The sequence below is a fragment of the Arvicola amphibius genome, chromosome 13 (genome assembly GCF_903992535.2).
Source record: "Arvicola amphibius chromosome 13, mArvAmp1.2, whole genome shotgun sequence".
NCBI classification, from domain to species: Eukaryota; Metazoa; Chordata; class Mammalia; order Rodentia; family Cricetidae; genus Arvicola; species Arvicola amphibius.
Window position 1 is genome coordinate 8,075,203 of NC_052059.1, and position 27,827 is coordinate 8,103,029.

At 36.7% G+C, this 27,827-nt stretch overlaps 1 protein-coding gene across 1 annotated transcript in view; it reads right to left on the reverse strand.

Moving 5' to 3' along the window:
• Positions 1–27,827, reverse strand: part of Gpc5 (glypican 5) — a 522,879-nt gene that overhangs the window by 257,429 nt on the left and 237,623 nt on the right. The window contains exon 5 of the mRNA XM_038310428.2: positions 22,632–22,757. Coding sequence (XP_038166356.2) covers positions 22,632–22,757 — 126 coding nt within the window. The remainder of the gene's footprint in view (positions 1–22,631; positions 22,758–27,827) is intronic.

The following is a 27,827-nucleotide window of genomic DNA, read 5'->3' on the forward strand; positions in this document are numbered from 1 at the left end:
GTTCAACAAAACTATTAATGTATTTTGAGAAAAAATACCTAAACAGATAATCTAATTGCTTTTTTCCAGGACTAGGATAGAGTGCAATCAATTTTTAAAGTCCAGCTTCAAAGATCCTCCTTTGCTGCAACCTTTAGTTACAGAAAAGGGAGGTGTGGGCCTGGGATGGTTGCTGTTTCCTGTAGACTGTGGGATATGAGGCTGTTGAAAAGCATGGACTTCAGCAGGGAGAATTCTCACACCGTAAAACAATTCTGAGTGGAGTAGAGTCTTACTTATGTGGGTAGTGTTTTCCTTATATATAAAATGAGTCAATGTACTAAACAAGTTCAGACTTGTTTGGTGAATGTTGAAAGCAGTAATTCCTCTTTTAATGAAGAAAGACATGGTCATTAAATGGCCCTGAATTTCCCATCTTAGTTTCTAGGGCACTTTTGTAAACTGGAAAGGTAAGCAAATCCAACTTGAAAATAATAACTACACAGTTTACATAGAATACCTCTTCATATAGATCAGTACAGAACAGACTGAAACTCAACAATCAGGCCACCCAATGATGAGTCTAGAAATGAGGAAGTACATTTTGCCTTGGGTTCAGCCTAAGATTCTCAGGAGAAAGATACAGGTGGGGGAGAAAGGGGTCTAAGATGTGATAGGAAGGGCCTAAATAATGACATCCACGTTCAAGAAATGTGTTTCAAAAAAATAAAGATGGAAAGCAAGGGAGGAAGGAATACATGGGCACTAACCTCTGGCCTCCACTGGCAGATGTGCACACACATGAATGGGTACTTGCATACCTTGACACAGACAAAAATTTAAAATGTAAGAAAGAACAAAGAGGTGATAGATGGCTAAGTGGAAGTGGGCCATCATAATTCTCTACTGAATCTCTAGTCTGCTATAGAAAGAGTTGGGATGGGTAAGCAGCAGAAGGCATGGAAATTACCTAAGTAAAAATGTTTGGGATCAATTCCTCGTTCATTGATTTGAACACGCAGCTTTGCAAAGTTCATTAAGCTGGCTATTCAACTGAACCTAATAACAAACAATATGTGAAAACTCAAATTCCTGTGGACTTTGCTCTCCGTTGCCTGTAAAATGCTGGAAAAAATGTACAGAAGTCCCAGTTCTGACTATCTAATGAGGTGTATTTCATAGCCAGAAAGCATGGTTCCTTTTGTTAAGCCTCTTGAAAATCCTGTATGAAAGCTTTGCAAGCAAGACCTTTTGATGAAAGAGTAGGGTGAATTTGGAGAACCCCTCCAGCTTCAGAATCTTCCAAATCTGAGGATCACTGGGTAATCTTCTTGAAGCTTAACTGAAATGCTATTTTCACACAGCTTTAGTGCTGTGGGATGATATTTCTGTAGGCTGTGAAATGCATTCTTCTCATTAGTTAATAATAAAAGATGTTTGACTAATAGGCAGGATAAGATTAAGTAAGTTAACTTTAGGTGAGATGAATTCAGATGAGGGACAGAGAGGGCAAAGAAGCCAGCCAGTTGCTGGAGGAGCAAGATGTATTAGAGCACAGGTAAAGCCAGAAGAAATGTGATAAAATATAGATTAATAGACTAGAAATGGGTTAATTTAAATGTAAGAGCTAGTTAGTAATACATGTGAGGTATTTGACCAAGCATTTTGTAATTAATATTAAACATCAGTGATTATTTAGAAGCATTATCAGGATGGGGCAAGACAGAGAAACCTCCATTTACAAATGGCACCCAATGTGGGACATGGATCCACATGAAACTTAAAGCTTTGAAATGATTCTAGACACATAAAACCAGAGTCAAGAGCAGCTTCATAGTTCATGTCTCTTGTAGCAGACTGTGTGCTAGACTACTGCAGTTTTTCATGGGCCTAGGTACAAAAAGCCTCTTCCCAGTCACTGAGTGTGGACTTGAGAGCACAGTTCTGGGCTTAAAAACAGAGCCACATACTGCATGGAAGATTTAGGGCTTTTGCTAATGTGTTCAAAAAAAGACTAGAGGATATGCAGTGAAAGAGATCCAGGTGGGAAGACCCCCAGATAGGCTCCAGTGTGTTTTACTGCTGAGAGACATTTAATTTGGGGTGCAAAGTGAACTCAACCAACATAATTTAAAGGTGTCTAGATTTCAAAAATTGGGTCTAAGGATATGTTGCTTTTGAAAAGAGATTCTGCTTTTGTTTCCACAGAAGATGAGAAACACTGATTCCTTGTAAGTTAACATGATTTGATCAAGGAAGACCCCCTAAGTGGTCCCATGGAAGCGATAGCCCAGACAATTCAATATTTCAAAGTATCTCAAAATTTCTTTTCAGTTCTATATACAGAACAGCTTCAAGACTGCTGGCTGAGATAACCCAACTTCTAAGTCAGTTCTTGAACATTAACTCTAAATTTTCTCACAGTCCTTCAAAGATCACCAGTGCCTACTAATCAGCAGGAAGTAGTCTGGAAAACTATTGCCAAATTCTCAAAATGCTGTTTATAAATGCTTGCTTACATTTAAGGAGGGTTGGTGATAGGTTGTTATTGGTTATAGTCATTTTCCTTCTGTAGCACAATTAATAAAATCCTAGAGAGAGATATTAAAGTTCATCCTGAAGACCAGAAAATAAAAGCAACCAGCCACTGGCTCTTACTTTTAACTCACTCCAAAAATGGTGATCCCACTTCTAGGAATCATCAAAATGAGACTTAGCCTGAAACCTGTCTCCTCCCATCTTCTATTACTCTCCAGTGCTGGGATTAAAGTTGTGTAACACTATCTCCTGGTTTCTATGGAAAACTAGTGTGCCTACTGGGATTAAAGGTGTGTGCCACCACTGCCTGATCTGTATGGCTGATCAGTGTGGCTAATACTACTGATCTTCAGGTAAGCCTTGTTAAAATAGAAATGAAGTATCACTATATCTTTCTAAATGAAGAAAGGGGGATATGATGTAAAAAGAAGGAAAAAAGGATAGTTTATTGAATATACTTTAATCCAAAAAAACAACTGTTGATCTCCAAATTTTGTATTGGTATGGTTTTAATTGATATAAATTTAAGGTTAATTTTGTTATACTGTATGTATATTCCTACTTTAATTTAAGGTATTATGTTCATGCATCCCATTTAAAAATAGTGTATAATTAAGAAATATAGATTAATAGTCATCTAAAATAGTCAAAGTTACAATCATGTTAGGTTTTCTAGATATACAGAGATATATTTCTGGTAAATAGGTATCCTCAATCATTTTAAAGACTTACAGAATATGGCATTTGAAATGTTTTAGTAACTTTATGAAGTTTGTTTTCTTTATGATAAACCAGATGCTTTGATATTACCCATCCACTAGCTTGTTCATCACTGATGTGTAATTTGTTAGTGATTGACGTGAACAGACCAATGGGAGTGATGTACACTCTGCCATCAGAACTTGCAGTCTAAACTTTGCTTGGTACTGCTAATGATTTCATCTGTGAGGGGACAGCACAGCTTGGTGAGTTCCTCTCCTCTATGGAAGATCTTCTCAGGGCCAACCACGATTTTTGGCTTTTTATGCTGGAAAGAATTTTGGGGCTAACAAGAATAATGAAGTAAAGCTAAAATTTTTACTAAAGGTGTTTTCATATAGGATTAAACAAGAACATTAAGAGAAAGACACTTAGTAAAAGATGAACTGAGGATAAGAATGAAGATTTCCATAAAATATATATCCAAGTGTATATCTAGAGTCCTTAAGGGGGAGTCAGCAATTAGCTATGTATACCATCCTGGTGGCATTCAGATTACATCTCAAAAAGCTTGTATGAAAGCTGTTTTTCCCTTTCATCTAGTAAATGAGATGCATGATGTGGTTCTACGTATGACTTGGATAGAATTAGAGGCTGACAAAGCAAGACCAGAAGCTTATGGGGTAGCACACAGGGATTTTAGTGTATGGTCTGTCTTTGTAATGGGGTTTCTGATGATATTTCTAGGCAGCTGCCAGGATATGACTGAGAAGAGAGGAAGGCCCTGAGTGGTTACTAATTGCACAGGAATTTCTGTTTCTCTGCTGGCTAAAAAAACACCTTATTTCCCAAAGAAACCTCTTTGCTCTCTGTTTCTCTTTGTATCTATTTCTGTCTCTCTCTGTGTGTCTCTGTCTCTCCTTCTCTGTCTCTCTCTCTGCCTTTATTTCTCTGTCTCTCTCTCTCTCTCTCATCCTCCCCCCTTTCCTTTCCCATTGCCGCAACAGTATCTTGAGTTAATAACTTGATATCTCAATTTATTTTTCTGCAATTGCAAGTACTAATAACACCATCTTAATAAATCGATGTAAGGGTGTGACAGAAAGCACTTTTAGCTATGACTAGGCTTCAGCTAACAGCAATATACACTATTTAATTATGTATAATCCAGTATTGATGTATAGACTCTATTCTCAGCCGTTCCATGGACTTTTGGATTGATGAACCAGAGCCACAGAACTTTATATGCAGCTCACTGTTCCTGATCCGTCTTGGACATACTGTTTCTTACATGGAGTACTCCCACCCCTCATGGTCTCAGCATCACTTTTATTCACACAGCTGAATCTCATGGAGACTCTCAAAGACAAGGCAAACTCATGAAAATGACAGCCACCTGAGCAAGTGCTTAAGTATATAAAAACCATCCCGAGTCGATACACAGTTTAGGAGGCCCAAGAGAGAGAGAGCCAGTAACTCATACTTTGTTTTAAAAATGCAGGGAAGGTAAAATCCCAACACTGGAATGATTGCTCCGAAGTATAGAGCTCTAAAAAGAATACTTGATGTGCTTGAAGGTGTGTGAGAAAGAGTAGAAAGAGTAGTCTACGGGCGTGAAATCCTTCTTACTGTGAAGCAATTCATAAGCAATGAATTACATTATTGATTTCTTTTAAATAATCATACTTGTGTGGGGAAATAATTTGCAAGAGAGGTGGTAGGTAGAGGGAGAAACCTGCTCTTAAAATGAGGGAGTAGGTCGAGGCCAGCCTGGTCTACAAGAGCTAGTTCCAGGACAGGCTCAAAAAAAAAAAAAAAAAAAAAAAAAGCTTCAGAGAAACCCTGTCTCGAAAAACAAAAAACAAAAAACAAAAACAAAAAAATGAGGGAGTAGGAAATGAGAACATAAAAGCCAGAGCAGAACAGAAAGGCTGTAAACTAAGCTACCTGTCCAAGATAAAAAGGAGTGCACGCTACTTTTAAACTGTACATATATTTATAGATCAATGTACTTCTGAGAAATCACAAATTATGGTAATTTGAATTTCCAACAACTGAAATGCACCGTGAGTTACAACCCAAATGGTAGTGAAATATTGAATGTACAGAAATAACCCTTAATTTAGTTCTGTGTTTGGCAGTCAGATGTAATGTATAATTTTCTCTATTTTATAAAGATTTTTAGAAGTAGTTTTTCTGAAGCTGTGATATACATATGTGCTTAATAATATACATAGCAACCAAGTCCATAGTCTTTAAAAAATCTCCTTCCTAAGTTACCAGATCATGGCAAATACCACATAAAAAGTGTTTAAAAACATGAATTGCAATAAAATGTATAAAAGGGTATGCTATATGTGTTTTTATTTTGCTGACCTTCCCTGTCACATGGTCCCTCACCCCCATATATTTTAAAAAGTAACAATATTCATGCATTCTATGAATAAGTATACCATACAGACTTACATCATGCTCTTCATATTGCATTTGTGAGATTGTGCTTGGAATAAAGAATAAAAATGATGAGTTCTTTGCACTGTTGATACTGCCTGTTGTAGGCTTTTTACATGCTTACAGTCACAATGATGATGTACATGCAAGTAAGGTGGGAGGAACCCATGTAAGCAACAATTTTTAGCGTAACATCTTAAAGAATCAATTTTGAAGTGTCTCAAACGCATACATTACTTTAGTTATGACATGATTTTTATATTGTCTAAAATACAGGCAATGGTTTGAAGGTTTCAATTTTTTGTCATTAAGTCACTATAGATAAGGCAAGTTAGAAAGAGTTTAGCCTTTCTGGCTTCATTTCTAATACTATTCCTTTGCTTAGAACCAGCCCTTAAACCTCCAAGTGTGCCCCATGTGCACAATCACTTCGTTAAGTAGAATTCTTGCCCTTGTTGTAGCTGTCCTTATCAAGATAGCTGGTGTCTTTTTTTTCTTATAGAATACTTTGTCTCCCTTGATACCATTCATTCTAACTTGCTCTTTCTTGTCCTTCAGCTCTCAGAAAAGTCCTTTGTGATATAAGAGCATACGTCATAGCTATATGCTTACTCAAGAGATTGTTGAAGAAATGCTTTCTGATGAAGGGGAATGAATGACACAATGCAGAGTGGATGGTAGAAATAAGGAGACATTGAAAGAGGAATCTTAGCTATGACTAGCCTCTTCTGACCCACCAGGAAGCAAAGAAGTATGAACTGAAGCCTGGAGCTGAACACATCTGGAGACAAGAAAGGTAATCTTTGTAAAACTCATTATGCAATGTCAATCCTGAAGTCTGGGGAGGGCCTCTGGGAGGCATTTTATGGTTTTTGAGTCAGGTGGTAATTCTATGGGGCAGGCATTGAGAAGATGTGGTGAACTAGTGGTTCCATTAGTAGGGGGATGACTATACTGCAGATCAATGAAAATGTGTGTACTACAGTATGTACTCCAATCCCTTGCTCACTCTGACTTCCAGAAGCAATGTCAGTATCTTGCCATTGTAATATATTATGTAATAGGATGTGCTGAGAAGCTGTCCCATCATTCATAGCCAGAGTTCACTGCCACACATTATTTTCTTTGCTGAAGAATAATGTTCTTGTACACTGTAAAGATTTGTCACTCACAGTGGCTTAAAAAAACACTGATTGCCCAGTAGCCAGGCAGAAAGCATAGGTGGGGCAATCCAATTTAGGAGAATTATGGGAAGAGAAATGTAGTGGGAACAGCAAGCCGCTTCCTGCCACCCAGCTCTTTACCGACTGAGCTAGCTGGGCGGCCGAGCATGAGACTCTTAATCTCAGGGTCGTGGGTTTGAGCCCCACGTTGGGCACCATTCTGTAGTGACTGGGAGTGGTGGGCTGCATTCCCACCTGGCTCCCAGCTGCCTGGCTAGCTTATGCCCTGAAATAACATACAAACTGTATTCATTTAAACACTGCCTGGCCCATTAGTTTCAGCCTCTTACTCACATCTTGATTAACCCATATCTAATAATTTGTGTAGGACCACGAAGTGGTGCCTTACCTGGAAGATTCTAGCGTACGCCAGAGCTTCATCAGTCTGTCTCAGAGAGGAGAGGCATGGCATCTGCCCCAGAGAGGTGAGGCATGGCGATTTATTAACTTCCCTTCCCAGCATTATGTCTGTCTACTCCACCCACCTAAGGGCTGGCCAATCAAATGAGCCAGGCAGTTTCTTTATTAAGCAATGAAATCAACTCAAACAGAAGACCCTCCCATATCAGAGAAAAGGCAGAGACACAGTCACCAGCTAGATGCAGAGGAAGCAAGATGAGAATGCCTTACTGAGAAAAAATACCAAGCCATCTGGCTAAACATAAATAAAAATTATGGGTTCATTTTAGTTGTAAGAACTAGTTAGTAATAAGCCTGAGCAATAGGCCAACCACTTTCTAATTAATATAATCCTCTTTGTGTTTATTTGGGTCTAAATGACTGTGGGAATTGGTAGGACAGAAACTTGGGTATACATCCTTTGGAGCCCAGAACCACGTAACAGTTATAAATACATTTTAAAAAATGGTTGGTTAATGATCAACTGAGAGCAACCTAACATTCCATCACAGAAATTCCTCCCAATTAATCCATCCTGCAGTACCTTATACTTTAAAATGTTAGATTTCTCTGCTTCATCAAAGTCAAAAAACAAGGACACTTTACAACAAGGTTTTAGTGTGACTCCTTGCCAATTTCCCCATTAAATGTCCACCCATGAGTTCTTCCTTGGTTTCTTTTGAATCAAGGTCTAAACATTTGCTTAGTGGTTAAAGTCTTCATGAAACTGAATGTTTTGTCATCTTGGCTGCTAGAAAACTTCTAGAGCAAAAAGCACATTTGCAAGTAAAATGAACAGGAAACAGCTAATTAGGAATCCCCAAACAACAGTGCATTTCCCGAGGAATAGCATCATGTTTTTCTACCATAAGTAAATACAAATACTAATAAAGCTTGCAGGCGAATAGTCCCCAGAAGACACATGAGAAATCATGATGAATTATGTCAATCTGCACACTAACAGATCTGTCTGTGTACGCATTTTGAAGCTTTTTATGCTTACTTGGATGGAGTCCCAAAGAGAAGCTGACTTGCATGTCTGAATGGATAAATTCCTAATTAGCTGCCTGGTCCTGATGCTTTTACATTCTACCAATGGCTTCATCTGCCTGTCTGGACCAAGCAAAAACCTTTTGTCCAAAGAATATTTTTAAATTGCAGAAACAAGTGATATTGAAAACATGTGCAAGACACAAAAATGTCAATTAGAACGTTGAAAATGACCTATAGAAAGTCTGTCTTCTTTAGATATTGTCTTTATTTCAATTCAAATGAAGAATAAACTGTGGGGTTTTCTCTAGGTTTTTTTTAATTCTTGTATTTTAGGAACTGTTATACTAGGAATGGGGAAGCTCAGTCTTAGATTTTATAACCTGTAGCTCTACAGTTTATTGTGATTCTTAGGTAGACATCCCCAAGAAAGTGCTGTTATGGAAAAGTCTATGCAGAGTGTGTGTGTGTGTATAAAGGTATGAAAGAGAGAAGATTTTAAACATTCCACACCCTAATATGCTCTAAAAATTCAAATGTGGCCTAAAGAATTATTTTCCATCACTACTAAATGCCTAAGGAGAAAGTAAAGTAATCAATGCCTTTTCTCCAAAAATGTACAATACCTAAAAACCTGATTAACATTTTCATACATTTGAGATACAAAATTCATTATGTAGAAGATGCTGTTTATCAAAATGGAATCTTATTAAACAACAACATTGCTCTAAAGAATTTGTTCAAACAAGAACTTTACACTGTCTCTATAGTAGGACTTGTCCTGTTATGACACGTGAACATCTTGAATAGAGATGTTCATTACCTTACATCTTTACAGTTTTATAATCTTATATAATTAATTATATTAATAAAGCAAGTGATTAGTGGGGCACACAAGATGATTCAATCTGTAAAGACACTTGCTATCAAGGTTTATGATCTAAGCTAAATTCCCAGAACCCACGTGTTAGAAAAAGACAGCCAACATCTGAAAGTTTTCCTCTGGCCTCCACATATGCAGCATTTTACCAGAGCACCCCTTTCCCCAAGCAAATATATTTACTTAAAGTAAGTGCCAGTATTTTTACCATCATGCATATAAGTTTTAGTGTATTATGTTGTTTCGACATGGACTGAAAGTACATGGGATTATTAATAGTTTAAAAGCACATACAACTATGATTAATGATTACTCCTAAGCATACCCCCATGTTTCTTCTCATTTAGGTATTTTCAATATATTTGTACTTATATGTTGCTATATTTGAAGAAAATTTCTTACAGGTAATCAGTTAATTCAGAGGTCTAGTGTCTTTGATTTTTTTTGTTTGTTTGTTTTTTCGAGACAGGGTTTCCCTGTAGTTTCTAGAGCCTGTCCTGGAACTAGCTCTTGTAGACCAGGCTGGCCTCGAACTCACAGAGATCTGCCTGCCTCTGCCTCCCGAGTGCTGGGATTAAAGGTGTGCGCCACCACCGCCCTGCCGGTCTAGTGTCTTTGAAATATTGATACAAATTACCTGGTTGCCCTTCTCAAGACATATGAATCATTCTCCTATCTAAAGACAAATATATTTTTCTACATGTTTTTGACAATGTCGAGAATCATAAATTTTATCTATCTATACCATATTAGTGAATTAAAAATAAATATATTGGGTTTGTATTTTATTGAATTTAGTTGATTGTGCTCTTTTTAACTTGACTTATATTAGGATAAGACTAGAAATTTTGTCCACCTTATGAATCTTAGTCAAACTACAAATTCAATGCATTGCCTACTGTTTCACAGAGCCCAACTTCCTCCACCTTATGAATGCTCACTAAAATAACTGATAATATAAATGGAAAACAGACTTGGGGATGGAACACAAAGTTGAGGTTCAGTGGATAAGAAAGGAAGAAGAGTGGATCTATGAAGCATTCAGGGAGGGGCTAATTGCAATCAAAACACACTGTATAAAACATTTCAACAATTAATAAACCCTTGCATTAAGACAACCAGGTCAGAAACTTATACAATCCTTTTAAAGGGAGTGGGGTTAATAAGACAAGTAATGATAATTAGTGGTATAGAGAGATTTCGGGAAAACTCAATGGATCTGGAGAAACAAACTATTAAAACAAAATCTACTATTTCTGCAGAATGATCTGTAAATAGTTGGGTTTGTCCTAATGAATGAAACCATAAAAGGAGATAATGTTATGTGAGGAATCTATCCTGTGGCAGTGGTAGACTTCCATTTTTCCTCCCGTGGTCCCTGTTCAATCTTGTCTAGTTAACTTCTGACAAAGCAGTTTTTCAAAAGTCCTTATTCTATTAGGATGTTAAAAAATATCCTTCCAAAATTCTTATATTGACCTTGGTTCCTAATGCAGCAGCATTTAAAGGTGGAGTTTTGGGAGCTAATTTGATTATGAGTGTTTGAACAGTGTCAGTGACTGATAAATGAATTTAAAGATCAATGTGAGGATGGGAGTAAGTTATTGGCATGTGTCTTCATGTTTATTTTTTCTCTAGACCCCTGAAGACACTTGCATTCTCCTCTTACTTCCACCAACACTGGCTGACTGGAGGTTACCAGCTTCCTTCTACCACATCCTCCGGCACCATGTTCTACCTCATCACATGACCAGAAAAAGTGGGTCCAGATGCTATGATTGGAAATGTTTATAAATATGATTAATCAAACATCTCCTCTTTCAAGATGGCTTTCTTGGGTATTTTGTTGATGTGGGGAAACAAGGCTAATGAATCCACTTTATAAAGAGCCATTGTTATGGTCTAAAGATTTGTTCAAAACTCATGTGAAAATACAACTACAATTGGAGCAACCCATCGTGGCTGCCTTACCTTCCCTACCTTAAGGGAGTAGTGAAATTATGAACCATTTCTCCTTCAAGTTGCTTCTGCTGAGTGTTTGAGCATTGCAAAGAGAAAGTACCACAAGCACATTCACCCTCTTTCTGTTTACCTTTCTGCCACTGAGGACTTCAATTATGCAAAGCTATCCCCATGATAAAAAAAAAATCCATGCCAAAATCCTAAACTTGGAAAGCACAGGACTAGAACTATGAACAAATAAATCTTTCTTGTGTATAATTTATCAAGTCTAAGGTACTCAAATATTATGACACAAACATAAATATGATTGCCCGGAAAAATATTAGTTCTAATATTTGGTCTTTGATCCAGGTTCCTGATACATATCTCCTAAGTCTTTTGCAATACCTTACATAGAATCATCTAGCAACCTTAAATACCTTGACATATCCTGAGTGATAGAAACTACTTCACTTTTAGTACGGGAACACTTGGTAGGCTTTGCATGAGGATCGGTCACGAAAAAGATCAAACAACACTTGACACCTTGGAACTTAAGCTTTTCTCTTCATGCTCTGGGGACTAGAGAGGACATGTAAAAAAAGTGACTCAGCTGATGATCAAAGAACATTAATCATTAATTTTTTTCAGACCTTCAAGTATTCTCCATCAATATTTAAGACCTCGGTGTTCAAAGAACATCTAAGTTGCTGATTTGAATGTGTGGAAGTGCTCGGAGCTTGGTTTGCCCAGAAAGGGTGTGGAAGCATCACATGCCTGGCCCTAGCTGCTGTAGGCTGACATTTAATCTTTACAGAGCCTTTCTCAGACAACCTTTGTCATCAGTTTCCAGTTCTCCCTTTTAGCTACTTCTATTAACTGGCTGAAAACAGAGCATTTCTCTGAATTCTGTAAGCCACTCTAGCAACTATCAAACCAAAGAATATGAGTATGAAAATCTCCAAATTTTGACTACATCACACATGAGCTGTGGAGAACTTGCCAATACTGTTTGTGAATGAATTCTAAAAGTAACAGTCTTTCTGTGGAGCAGCGCTCTCAACTTGTGGACTCGGTAGTAATTGTGATGAGTGCCAGACTGAGCTGAACAGGAGGAAACGCAACTGTGTGTAAAGAGCTGGAGACGCTATGGATGTGTGAGAAGCCACTACATTTGGTGTTGTAAGTGATCTGAGTTGAATGTGAATACAGAGAGAAAACTCTTTAGTGCCAGCCCACTGCTGCTTGAAATGCCCAGACTGCTTAAACACCTAGAATGAATCACCAAGTACTTCTCTGGCTGGGGTAGCCTTATTTACCCTTTAGAGAGTCTTAATTAAAAGAAACCCTTTGTCATTTGTATGTCTGCTGCTCACACACTCGCATTCCTTCTGTTCTGCAGCCATATGAAGCATGAAGTTCTCTCTTCTTGGAGATTCGGTCTTCCCACATTAGCTTGAATGTGATCTCTCCACAGAGGTCTTTCATAGTATTTACGGAACCCAGCCTCTTCCTCACCCCAGGTCTGCAACACTAGCCTGCGAGAAAAATTTATTGTTCCTCACCTAAAACAGTGATGGTGATTGTTAATTTCATTTGGTAACACACTTAGGATATTGTACTCACTGGGAATATTATACTCACTGATTTGATTTAAGTCTTCATGCTGGCATAAAAGGCTGTTTTCAGATTTGGTTAATTACTGATTAAACTTGTAGACATAGACTAAAGCATTTTACTGTCAACGGGGTAAAGAGGCCTCTGTCTTTCAGTAGAAGTCTTGGGGGAAAGACTTAAATCTTCCAAAAATTGAGAAATTCTACCGCCTGACTATGTTTAAACTTCAGATAGCACTGTAATTTAAATTTAAAGGGGTAAATATGTATGTGTGTGCATGCGTAAAACAAACTTTTTTGAAGAAAGAAGGGCTTGGTTCTCTCTCTCTTTTAAGGAATCCGAAATTAATAACACTTCTACACTACTATGCCATTTTACACTGCAGTTCTTTCCACCCACACTGAATCGCCTTCTGTAGAAATACATATTACAATTTGGTAAACATTTCAGCTAAACCCCAATTGAATTCTGAACCAATTCACCATATACAGCTTTCACTTAGCAACAATTTTTATATTTTAATATATCTTGCTCACTAAAAGATGATCATTTTAAAGCCTAAGCTCCTATTGTTTTCCTGATTCAAAATATTTATTTGTCTAGATTTTCTCTATAACAATAAAATGACTAGCATTTTATCCACACATGTACTTAAGTGTAATTTCATATTTACTTTATGTGAAATTCTTATAAATGAATTTATATCCTTCCACATGTATATTTCCACCACAGTGACTAGCAATCAGTGTTACTATACAGAACGCCTTCCTTGATATCAAATAGGACCCAAGAATAGATAATTTTTATGGCACATCAGCAGGTTCGTCCCTGATGATAGATGTTGATAGATGAAATACTTTGGCTATGTAGACTTTCTTAGAACTGACTGGTTTTCTATTTATAATAATGTATCTACATTGGCTTGTTGATGAAGTCAACTCTAGATGTTTGCAGAGAATGGACTTTCACACACAATCCCTCTTCTCCTAGCTTCCACTTAATGTTCTTTCTGTGTACAATGAAATGTTGTTCATGACACTTACCAAATGTTTCAAATGTGAGTTCCATTTCCTTCATAATCCTAAGACTTTTAAATTAGTAACTCAAAGGTTTATAACAGGCAGCTTCTATGGATGTTGTTATATGTAAAATTCATTATATACTCTACTTTTCAAAGTTCCATCTCAAAACAAGAAATAATTTGTATTCCTGGGTCTAAGTAAAGAAAGGAATAAAAGTATTCAGAATAATCTGGAGAAAATTAAATCTACATAAAGTACGACACACAACCATATTACTTGTACAAGCCAAATAAAAAGGGCAATAAGCTACTACTACCACATTTATTAATGTGGAAATCATCCTGCCATTGGGTATTGCAAAACTCTTTTTAACAACTTCTAACAGGTTTCCTTACTTTGAGAAATACATCAGAGGAGAAGATCTGCTGATTTAGCAGTAAAATGTACATGTAGCTGATGAGCTAAGCATATAAATAAAATGAGACTACAGTGGGATCTTTTTGGAGAAAAATAAGTGAATGATTACATTTCTAATATATCTTCTCATATGTAACAATAACTGTCTAATAAATTTATTGCTGTTATGCAAAAATATAGAACCTAGTCTGAGCAAAAGTATCTCTATCTGTTTTATTTAGAAGAAATACTTCTGAGTGTGACTATGAAGGTGAAGTATTAAAACGCTCTTACTATAAACAGAATTACCATCCTGGAAAACAGTAAGATTGCTGCTGTTTTCAATAACACAATCTGAAAGTCACAAAAGTCAGGGTAACTGATGAAAATCGGACCCCCAGACAGATCAGCTCCTGTGTTAAATGGTCTGGAAAAGACTCCTAAGGTTTACACTTGGAGAAGGAGTGGATATGGGAGCAGGGAAGTATGTATCTTAATTAAGGGAGCCATTTGAGGGTTGGCAAGAGACTGGACTCTAAAAGGGTTCCCAGGTGTTTAAGGAGATGTCCCCAGCTTGTTCCTTGAGCAGCTGAGGAGAGGACGCCTGAAGTGGCCCTATCCTATAGCCACTGTGATGAATATCTTGCATACCACCATAGAACCTTCATCTGGCGGTGGATGAAGCTAGAGACAGAGACCCACAATGGAGCACTGGACTGTGCTCCCAAGGTCCAAATGAGGAGCAGAAGGAGATAGAACATGAGCAAGGAAGTCAAGGCCACGAGGGGTGCTCACCCTCTGTGATGGTGGGGCTGATCTAATGGAAACTCACCAAGGCCAGCTGGACTGTGTCTGATGGAGCATGTGATCAAACTGGACTCTCTGAACGTGGCTTACATGGAGGGCTGACTGAGAAGCCAAGTTCTCCCCATCCTTCCCCCCTTCTCACTTCTCTCTCCCCATCTTCCCTTAAACCCATCCCACCCCCACCCCCAAGCTCTCCATTTTTGCCTGGAAATCTTGTCTACTTCCAATATCCAGGAGGAAATTATGTTTATGCACATGTGTCTCTATGTAGTATATGCATACAAGTTGCAAAGGGAGGCCCAAAACGGGAGTCAAAGCTCCTGAAGGTAGTGTTACATGGAGTTTTTACCTGCTTGATATGGGCTCTGGAACCCCATCTGAAGCCATCTGTACAAACAGTACACATTTACTGTCATGGCATCTCTCCAGCTCTTATTGTTTTTACTAATTGACAAACAACCCTTCACATATGTTGATGTTTCCAAATAAGACTCTCCTGTTATAATTCATCCACTTATGGGAGTTCAAAACAGAGATATGGTGACCCTGAAGTAAATGAGCAGATCTTACTTAGCCATAGTGATTCAACATTTGTGCAATCTTTACTCTGTGGTAGCGAACATTCTGAGTTCCTTATGGAAATAGTTCAACAAATTTTATGTATCAGGGAGATATTTCTTTCAGTCACATTGTAAATATATGAAAATTGCTACAAGTTAATGAGTATAAAGTTGAGATTGGGAGGGGAGGAGATCCACAAGGGCTGTAGTAGGGGACAGGAGTAATGAGCAATGGCTATAGTCTAAGTACATTGTACTCACATGAGATTATCAAAAAAAGCAGATTTTAAATCTTTAAAAATCAATTAATGTTCCTGGAGATCATTTGCAAGTGGTTACGAGCTGTGGACATTTGACAGCCTCTTTCTGAATTATTGGGTGCAGTGCAGTGAAGGAGAAGCAGCTTGTCATTAAGTGGTTAAGACAAGCCAGTGAAGCCGATGTGAAAAGAGCATACAGGGAGAATGAACAATCTGAGCAGTTAGAAATGGTGAGAATATAGCTTGGAGGGCACCCAGCACTCACTAGGTCATTTAAGAATAAATGTTCTCCCACTCTGTTTCATGCTTCCAAGTCTGCAGGGTGAAGAATTTCCCACAACTATAAAGATTTTGTGAATTACAGTTACATCTGACCATGATTTGTCTCTTCTGTCTCCTAATCTACCTGGAAGATGGGATCCTACCAAGATTTTCCATCTCTAATTCTGTCCCAGGTTCTAGAACATTGTGTGGACAGAGAAGTTGCTTGACAATGTTTATTTACTACGTCTTTCAATTTTTCATTACTATATTTTCATATTATACTTTATTATCTACTTATATTTACTATATATTTTTATTAAATGTATGAGTGGAAATCCATGTCACCTTCTGTTTATTATTTCTGAATGTACTCAGTCAAATAAGAAATCTCTTATTTGAAGTAATGCTGGAATTCATGCTTTTCCTATTTTAGAATCTGATTTGCTATTGTACATACCTTGAGCATGCTTTCTACCAGCTTTTACATTTTAAGTCCTCCAAATATTAGGGCTATAACTTGCCTAACTTAATATACTATTCTAGGTGCAATGTTATTATCTTCACATGGAAAGTGCTTTCAGATTCTCCCACCATCTCCAAACACTCTTGACCATACTACCTATTTTGTGTTCATCGCATCAGAGAACAAGACGACACATGGTACATGTTCTTTTTTGCCTTCCGTGTGAGGTGAAAAGTATAATAGGTTACATGCCTACAACTTTGGTCCCATAGCTTGACATCACCTTAACTATACAAAATTTTAGGCTAAAAGAACCAAATGAGAAAATTTCTTTGAGGAAATGTTAGAATACTATGGCATTTCCCTATTTCTTCATCCTAAGTGAAATCTCAAGGGTTCCCTACAAGTGGGAAGGTATAAAAGCCTTGTTGTTAACACATGCAGTGGAAGCCCACCTAGTGACAGAGAAAGAAACACAAGTCAGACTAGACTCCCAAAACCAGAGGTGGTAAGGAAAGGATTCCGTGGTTTCTATGGCAGGTCATGGGGAAGAAGAGAAACCTTATAATCCTCTGAGCACAAAGAGACGCACTGTGAGATAGAGAAGTGAGGGGAGGCGTTGCCTTGAACACACTGAGACACCCTTCAACTTTAAATTCCTGCCAGCCTGGGGCATCAATAAAAATATCATAAATATAATCAGTCACAGAAGTTAGTATTTTTATATCTTTTTATTTTTACTTCACCTTTTCATACTAAAATTTCCCAAATCCAAAACACTCAGGTAGATATGGAAAGTTAGAAGAAGTTGAATTAGTACCTTTCAGGGTTGACACACAGTGTATAAATTGTTCACACCCACTAACATGTCTCCTAGATTCAACCAGAGCTTAACTGGGCAAGGTATAAACAAACACATTGAATGCATTTAGATTTTCAAATATTAAGTAGTGCTGGGTGTTTCTAGTGCACAATTTACACTGTTTATAAAACTAACTGATAACCAAACATCCTATTGGCACCATAGTGATTCAAACAACCCTAAAATTGGTCATGATTTTATTTATGAAAAGATTTCTAGTGGATTGCTACAGTTTATATTTTTGCCTGGCAAAGAGCAGCTCTGAGAATAATGATGTACCCTTAAAAAGAGACAACTGGTTATCAAGATATCCCCAGACTATCCTTTAGCATTTGCTATGAAGTTTTAAACAATAGAATGATCACTACAGAGACTACAATTTAAAGAAAAATAAAATTCTGGTCCGAAAGAATTCAAGATAACACAGCTAGAACCTAGTTGCTGTGTGAGAGTCACAGCTGAGTGTGCTACAAATTTATTCCATATTTTTTGCAAATTTACATATCAGATACAACTATATGCATCCAGTTGGACTCAGAATATTAAATGGTCACAGCATTAGGAAGGTTGAGAACCACTGTCTTATGGACTTAATTTCCCTATAGTTCTGTTATCTTATGAAAATCACTTATGTGTACTCAATGATGTTAATCACTTTTACCCTTCTTTTAATAAAATGGATTTACTCTAAAAGAAATTAGAACAGAAGAAAGACGATGTGATATATAAACGTAAAAACCTTTGTAGCTAGTACAGTAAATTGGGGGTCTAACACACACAGGGAGTTCATTCTACTGAAACATGAAATGAAAGTAGGAGTTTGGCTAAGTGGTGTATGTAGTTGCCTGGAGAAAATAATTTAGCTGGAAATTACTCATTTTAATAGTGGAGGTTTTTACATTCTATAGTAGATTCCTGAGATGAATAAGCCCACAAATTACATTTTTGAACACTCTCTACTTCTCAACCAATTATATTTGGTGTGAGTACGAAAAAAATTATGGGTAAAGGCTGAGGGTAAGGAAGGACTGAATACAGGAATTTTCATTTTTGGTGATGAGTAAGTTCATAAAATATATTCCATAGTGAAGTATATAATCAGAAATGAAACTTCCCAGTATCCATTCTGAATGGCTACCCTGAAGTTCACTGAGTTGTACGGTTTTTCATCTGTCTAATTTCGGTTCATGAGATTTTATTTTTGCAACATTTTTAAAATGAAAGTAAAAAAAAAATGTAAAGAAAAGGTGTGTTTTGAAAATATTTACAAAGCTAACAGGATATGTGTCATGAACAGTGGACCGCAACTGGCAGCAGTCAGGGGTCAGGTGACAAGGAATAATGTGATCTGAAACGCAGTCTGCAGGAAACGCCAATGGCCATTCCATGGATCCATTCTGAGCACTGGAGAACTGATTTACTTCAAATGAAGGTCATAACATGAGAACTAGACCACTTGCTTTGTAAAAACAGATGAAATATAATTAAACACTATGGGAACAGAAAGAACAAAAGATTAAAAGCAAAATCGCTTTCCTGTTAGTTGATGAAGTGAAGAAAAGGAATTACTGCTGAGAAAAAAAGTCCTGATTGAAATAGAAAATGGTAATAAACTAAGTACAAAGTTAAGAGTGCTAACATTGGCCTATTTTTATATGATTTAAAAAACTTGGTCATAATCTTTTAAGGAAATGATCACCTTAACATAAGAACTAGAGAGAGAAAAAAAAAAAAAAACGGATTGTGCCAGAAGCATTAGGGAACATTTTAACTAAATCAAGATAAAGTAGAAATGATGTGGCTTATTAATTTTACTAGAGTAGTTAACAGCTCCTGGCTGCTTTAAGGACTAATGTAGAGATGCTGAATTCCTGGATATCGAGGGAGAGTTACTAGATTTTCTGTCTATTAAAAGCAAGCCCTGCTAATTAAGGGGCTGTCACCTAAACTTCACTGCCCAGAGGGAAGTGAACCATTGAACAATCAATTTACAATCACAGATAACTGAGGACAGAGTAGGGACCGGCATGCCTTCAGAGAACAATTTTGTTTCAAGATAATGAAAGCATGCTACAGAAGATGGACCTTCAGAGATGCAGATTAGAGATTTCAGCAGCAACTCAATTTCATCTAAAATCAGGAACTTGACCTGTTGACCTCAGTGTTATAGTGAAGTATATGCCGCGAAGGGTGCCGTTAAAAATATTAAAATTAATATAGACTTTGTTTCAGAGGCAAAATTCTCCTTATACTACAGATATTTGAGACATTTTTCTCTTTCATTCAGAAGGAACTTCCAAGGTCTCCTGTTTTTACCCAATTTTGTAGACTCTGATGATACAGAAGCATCACTATGACGAACCTCTGAAGCAGCACAGCTGTGCACATAAATAATCTTATCAGTCACCTCCTAACAAATGCCTGCAGGAGAAGAAACACTGCCAACATAATCACTCCAGTCTGATAACGAATGATAAAAATCAATCTTGGCAACCAATTTAGTGTGCTGATGTGTTTGGCATAATTTTCCCAGGATGAACGTGATGGTATTATAACCTACCATGAAGAGAATAATAGTCTTCACCCCTAAATATGACACACATCCACTTGATTTCAATCTCAAAATTGAATGACTTTTTTGTTTTAAGTAATGGTATGTCTTTAAAAATGAATGTCTAAAGCAAAATACACATACAGCTTTTCACTGGGGATATTGCTAAATTTTTTTCCTAAAGAACAAAAATTAGTTTAAAATATCAGTTATCTGGACTCAATATTTTACAGAAATCCTATTAAGACAATTCAGGAGTTCAATATTAAAACATCTATCAGTGCTTTAACACATGTCACCAAACTTATGAAAATCTGAATTAGAAACTTAGAACTATTAATAGCACTTCTTATGAAGTGAATTTTTACTTTTTACAAAAAATAAAAACAGCAAACAGTAGTGATCCATATAAAAGCCACAGTAAGTACAACATAAGCAGTCAACTAGATTGCAAAGATACCTAGATTTTTAGCATTGAATTTGCATTAGCAAAACTATCTTGTTCTAAATTTACTTCAGGAACTGACTAAGCCATAACTGAAAATACAATAGAAGTCAACCATGTAAAAAGATAATGTACACATGAAAGTTCAGTATTAACATGATAAAACATACAAACCAACAAATTTACTTTAGTACAATACAGATGTCTTGGGATAATTAAATGACCCAGTGCTTAAATTTTTTTGTGCACTGCCTTAAAATATATTGACTGAAAAGTGTTCACTAACAGGGGTTTTTGGGAGCAAAAATGTCAGCTAAAGAAAGCAGTAGCAGTAACAGACTGGGGAGCCATGACATGAGGAAACAAAATTCCGTGAAGGAAAGCAAAGAGTCCTCTAGGCCATGAGGTTAGAAGACTGGTTTCAGGACGACAAAGGTGGAGTGTGGTTTGTTCTCCAGAGCTGGAGGCTCTCTGAACTTGGCCCTTGTAAACAGGATCAACAGTAAACAGGGATCCTCAACAGTGTAGGGAAGGAAGGATAAATCAAGGAGATGAAGACCTAGAATCAATTTGCTCTACAAACAGACACTTTTCATGGAGAACTCTACCTAAAAATGTGGCTTCTCAAATGCAAAGGAAGTTAAAGGCATCGTTAAGAAATTGTGTCATGTGAGTTGTGATTCTCCAAGTACACAAATCTCACACAAATGACAAGAATTCCACAAATCGAACATAGTTACAGATGAAGGTTTTAAAAACATAATATATTTAAAGTTTTGCATTACTTAACTTTTCATTTCAAAATCATGGGATTCTCATTCATCTTAGTTAGAAATATATTATTTTTATTTATATTATATTATAAATAGAGTTCACTTCAAATTTAATAACTCAATTGAATAATGAAAAATAATTCAAAGAAGAAATTGGTAGATCTTAGAAGGAAAATTCATGTGGAAAGAACTCAATTCAAAAGAACCCACTCAATTGAATATTATGACTGCCTTCAAAAAAAAAACATTTTAAAATATAGTCCACTAGCCAAAGGACATAATAAAAACATTTTTGTCAGATTACTAAATACTGTATTGTAATTTACAGTTTTAATTTCACATTTATTTTCTGTAAATCTCTGTCTTTGTTTATGATAGAATATAGTTTTTAAACATAATATAATCACATAGAAAGTTTGTAGAAAAATTTATACAGATGTCTGTGTTTAAGTACAATGTCATGCATTTATCAGGTAACTTAATTTGCTAGATTTTTTTGCTTTGTTTTATTTTGAAATTACTAGTTTTTTATTCTGTCTGCAGCTTTCTGTCCTTCTGAACATCCCCTTCTGCCCCCCTCCCCTAAACCCACCCAATCTTCCTCCAGTTTTATTCAGAAAAGGGCAGGGCTCCCATGGATATCAACAAAACATAGCATATAAAGTTGTAGCAAGACTACCCTGGATGACCCCATCTCATCTGATTTTGTAAGCTAAGCAAGGTCTGAACTTGTTAGTACTTGAACGGTAGATTATTTTAAATGAGCATGTCATTGTGATAACCATGAGATACCAACCACATGGAATCACTATGTATGTGATGTGTGTGAATAGACTCAGTATCTTTTTTAAAGATTTATTTATTTATTATGTATACATTTTGCCTCCATGTATGCCCACATGCCAAAGGAGGGCACCAGATCTCAGTACAGATGGTTGTGAGCCACCATGTGGTTGCTGGGAATTGAACTCAGGACCTATAGAAGAGCAGCCAGTGCTCTTAACCTCTGAGCCATCTCTCTCCAGCCCTAGACTCAGTATCTTTATCAGAGAGCTGAAAACAAACTTAATTTCCAAAGATTCAATCATACATTTTAAAGGTTCAAATCCTACACAGGGAGTGTGTGAGTGGAAAGTGTATTTCATCTTATGATTTAGAAATACTGTTTTTCCCCCTCTCAATCTTATTTTTGGATGAGTATTCAAGTTTCAGTGAGTTTCCTCAAAATCTAATATTCGTGAATTTAAAAAATAAGACACTTAATAAAAACAACTAGACAGAAGATAGCAGTTTTGAGGTTGGGGTTGTGTGTAAGTTGGAGACAGGTGGACATGATGAAAGCTTTAAATCAACACAAAGTGTCCTCAGAGTGATATGATAAAAAGGATAAGGATAGTCAGAGACACTGAAAAGGTCTGACTAACCTGTGTTGTAAAGTGCCAACAGTTATGCATCTATTCGGCTCCACCAGAAGAAAGCAAGGAAGGAAAGGAACTCTGCACAGAACTCACCTTTTCACTATGTCCTCTCCATTCCAGCAGGGCCTTCCTTCAGCAGCAGCTAATTCAGTGATGCAAAGCTGATCAGCCAGGCTACCATAGAAAGACCTGTGCAGTCTAAGGCTGTTGATGAATTCTCTGAATGGAAAAAAAAGATAACATTAACCCATAGAGAGGATCCACATAAAAATTACTACATGCTTCTTATAGGATACTATATTTTATTTATTTTTATATATTTATGACTTTTTCTAACAACCAGTAAAGTTATTTTATAGAAGAATGCCATCTTAGTATCTACATTTGTGTTTTGATTAAAAAATTTTACTGGCTATTAGTCTTATTTTAAAGACAAAAGGTTTTGAATACCATGTACACACATACGTACACACATATACATACACACACACACACACAAACACACACACACACCACTTCAGTCTCCCTAAATCCTTACCAAGTCATTGGTATCTAAACACAGAAACACAAAATATTTTCTATTTTATATGGAAAACATCAGGCTTACAACATGCTAATGAATTGCCTCCTGAATAAAGGTTTATTCAACTTATATTTCTGAGTCTTGGGTAACAAGGAATACAAAGTAGTAAGTTTTTATTATACATGACACTAAGAGCTAGATATAAAATATTCCAGAAGAACTACAGTAAAATTTAATAGAGTGAAGAATGTTTAGTATATCAACTAAGGTTTGCTTTTTTATGTATTCACATTCTATTTCTCCTGCCCCTGAGGATTATAGAAGGGAAAATTCAATGATAATGAAGAATTTTGCATTTTTTTGCTTAGAAAGCAATGACTTGAGTTTTAAAATCAGGACCTAGAAGAACAAAGAAAGTTTGCTTTTCAAATTCAAATGCCAGTGTTCATATAAGCACAATTTATGAAAACTAGACAGATGTGGTGGATACTTGTAATCTAAGCATACAGGAAGAAGAGACAAAGTATCTCGGAGGTTGGCTTGAGAGTTGGAATTGTCAGAATCAGACAGCTCTGGCTTCAGGAAAAAAAGAGAAAAAAACTATCAACACCTAAAGTGGAGGAGAACACAACTTCACTTTCAGACGTCCTGTGTGTATGTGAAGCATGGTTAATAAAAGCTCAAAGACAGAAATTAGGGTTCAACCTGAAGATCAGAAAAGCAAAATAGTCAGCCACTGGCTCTTACACCTCTACCTCAGTCCAAATTGGTGATCCTGCCTCCAGGAATCTCAGAAGGAAACTGTGAGTGAGCGTTCTCTCCTCTAATCTTATACTCCTCTCTAGTTCTGGAATTAAGGGCATGCTCCACTACTGCCTGGTCTCTATGGCAAGCTAGTGCAGCAACTGGTAATGTGGGATGCCCCTCTGTATATGCACTGCTTTTATTAGTTGGTGAATAAAGCTGTTTCAGCCAATGGCTTCGTAGAGTAAAGCCAGATGGGAAATCCAAACAAATATAAAGAGAAGAGGTGGAGTCAAAGGGCTGCCATATATCTGCCAAAGGAGGCATACACCTTGTAGCTTCCTAAGAAGTAAGAGATAACAAACCATGAGCCTTGTGGTAAAATACAAAATAATAGAAATGGGTTAATTTAAGATATAAGAGCTAGCTAGAAATATTCCTGAGCTGTTGGCCAAACAGTGCTGTAATTAATATAATTTCTCTGTGACTATTCTGCACTGGGCAGCTGGGAAACAAACAAGCAGTCTTTGTCTATAAATGGTGCCATTGTGGGGCAACTACATCCACATAAAAACTGAGAGCTTGGGAAGGAATTTTAGACACAAAAAAACAGAGTGCAGCAGCTTCTTGTAGCGACATATTTTTCAGATAGTCTCTGTTCACTGGCAGTGAGCAGAGTTGCGGCTTCTTAAAAAGAAAGCTTCCTGATTCAGTGTAAGTAGCAGAAACTGTACGGCTTCTTTGAGAGAAGGCTTCCTGGTTCATGCTGGTAGATTGAGGTCCTGAACTTAAATGGGATCTGTGAGAAACATGTTACAAATTGCCTAATGGCGATATAGACCTACTGTGTATATATACACCTGCACATATATGTGCTATGGGTGTGACTAATCCATATATTTACTTTTTTATCATCATGAAGATATTATCCTTTAAATTTGGAAGCATGATATATACATGAAAAAAGTTAAAAGCTCTTGTTAATTATCCTTCAGTAGTTATGTTACTTATGCCAATTTTTTATCTTGGCCTGGAAACATCACTAAAATATAGAAATCATATATAATTCATATGAGCAATTGAATTGCACTATTTAAGAGGATATGGGAAAGTGTTCTCTGTCTGAGCATTTATTTAAAGCATGATCTATCAGGTCATATAAAAATGTATAAATTCTTCAGACTTCAAACAGATGGGCTTTGCCTCCTAATTTTGCCCTTTCTCTTTCCCTTCTGATGGATGATGTCTCACAGCAAAACCTCTACCTTGTCCTACATTTGTTCTGAGCGTTTGATCATCATTAATACCCAACAGATACTCAAATGCTTGGTAAATTAGCCCTAGGTGATGTCTTGGTTTTTAATAGTTTTCAGAATTGAAAATTAGTACTATATTCTTTTTTTATTAATGATGCTACTCATAAACTCAAACAGAAAGATCCCTTAGAATTCTTTAACCCATAGGACCTACTTCTAGATTGTGAAGAATCAGTGTATGCTCGTAGTATAGTTTATCAAAATGTTAGGTGTCCCATTTTTTGTCCGGCAATCTTGTCTACTTCCAATATCCAGGAGGATAACTATATGTTTTTCTTTGGATTAACCTTCTTTAGCTTCTCTAGGATCACGAATTATAGGCTCGATGTCCTTTATTTATGGCTAGAAACCAATTATGAGTGAGTACATCCCATGTTCATCTTTTTGGGCCTGGGTTACCTCACTCAGGATGGTGTTTTCTATTTCCATCCATTTGCCTGCAAAATTCAAGATGTCATTGTTTTTTACCACCGGGCTCACTGTGAGCCTTGTCAGCTTGGTTGCTCACCTTCCTGGACTTAGGGGGAGTTGGGAGGACCTTGGACTTAACATAGTGAAGGGAACCCTGATGGCTCTTTGACCTGGAGAGGGAGGGAGTGAGGGTATGGGTGGAAGGGAGGGGAGGGAAGGGGGAGGAGGAGGGGAGGAGATGGAAATCTTTAATAAAAAAAAATGAGGAAAAAATGTTAGGTTTCTAAATGTCAAGATTACTAACTCAGTAGCAATCCCAGGGAATGAACTACATTGAAATATAATAACCCATTACTATTTAGCCTCACTGTGTATTAAGATCCTATAGTATTCCATCACAGAGGCACTCATTATGAATTACAAAGAACCTGAAGAAGCCATTTTTGAGTAGCACCTTCTACCTATATGGCGTCATCACATGGAAAAAAAACTAAACTATACAGGGAGGATTGTTGAGTTGGCTCAGCAGGTAAAGGTACCTGCCAGCCAAACTGTTGACTTGAGTTCAATCCAAAGAAACACATGGTAGGGAAGAACCAACTCCAGGATCTCCTTTGACCTTTTCCACAACAGCATTGTGTAATATCAATTATCAATGTCAGAAAAATGTTGAAGGTTTAACAAATCAAAATTTCAAAATATTAAGTAGAGGAGTACTTCTATAGTTCCAATAATTTATGGATATTATCACATTAAGAAAGCAAAAACATCATTTATATGTATGTTGCTATGATAGAAAACAGATTTGTTATCTTTTGTGAAAATCTGCACTGAGGATGTAGTATGTTCATATAGGAATGTTCAGATAGGAAAAACCTATATATTTCAGATATATACATATGTATGTATATATATATAAAATACGCAGTACAGGAAGCCGAGAGCAGAGTAAATTCTAATCACTACCTAATGACCAGACTTGTTCAGTGCTGGCTCAGTAAAGAAAAGGTCTATAACACAATTGTTCATTCATAGCCTGCAGCCTTGTTTGCCCTGAGCTTACTGAAGACAGGGTAGAAACATGGACTAGCATAGTTATTGCTTCATTGCTTTTCATGCCCTTGAGGCCAACAGTATCAGAAGAGTCTCCTGATACATCGCATGCTCAAATATATAAAAGGAAATGTAATCAGTCTGTGATTTTTTTCTTCGTGGTTCATTGACGTGATCATGCTTGGTTACTACTATAAAATAGAATAACACTTTCAATGGGCATAATACAGTAATTACCTTTAATAACAAAAGCAACATCTTTCACTGAGCAATAAGATAATTCATAGGTTTTATCTAAAGAATGAGTTAATGAGTTTCTTTGTAGTGTTTGTACCCTTCTGAAGTAAGCAAAGTTGACCTTGACAGGCTGATGTTTACCCTTCCCCAACTTTCACTACCTGGATATTAACAAGCTCTCAGACAGAGGGGGGAACATTAGAAAGGCAGCATATAAGGATAAGTTAGTTCTACAAACTTGGTACCAAGCTATTCCCATATTTAACTGGATAACATGAACCCCTGAAACTCCACAAATATATATCACACTTAAGTATGAACTGTGGTACAGTATTTTATAAATAGTATATAGTCACATGTACACAGTCTAATAAAATACTTGATTAAGCTAACTTAAATTATAATTTATAAGTTTGACATATGCCTCATACATTGGGTGTGAAGAGTTGTGCCCAAATAAAGTTAAACTTTGTTCGTCTAGAGAACCACATGCCTTTAGCCATGTGACTAATTTACATTTGGGTTTGCATTGCATTTGTTAGGTACTTCTAAAAATAAAGTTTTATTTCATGGTCCTTATCTTCTGGCAGTTTGTTTCCTTTCAGCTATCTATATATTGTCATGTGTTGTACTTCATCACTATCTTTTCTACTGGAGAGAGTAGGCACTATTTCTAATTTGTACCAAAGCTAATTATCTGGGAAAATATCGGAAAATAATCACATTTCCAAATGGATCTTTTCTCTGTGTAATGTCTCCAACCACATGTTTCTTTATTTAATGACATGTATTGATTTTTTTCTCTTACCCATAAAGTCAGTCCACACATAATACAGAACCCAAATTAAAAGCAGTACCTTGCCCACTGTTTGAAAATATCTGTAGAACAAAGGTCAAATGTGCAGTTTGCTAGTTAATGGCCTGAGGCAAAGTTAAGGTTAATGTGGCACTAATGAGCAGGCTCAACCCTGTAGAGATGTCTGACCACAGCTGTCAAACAGTCGG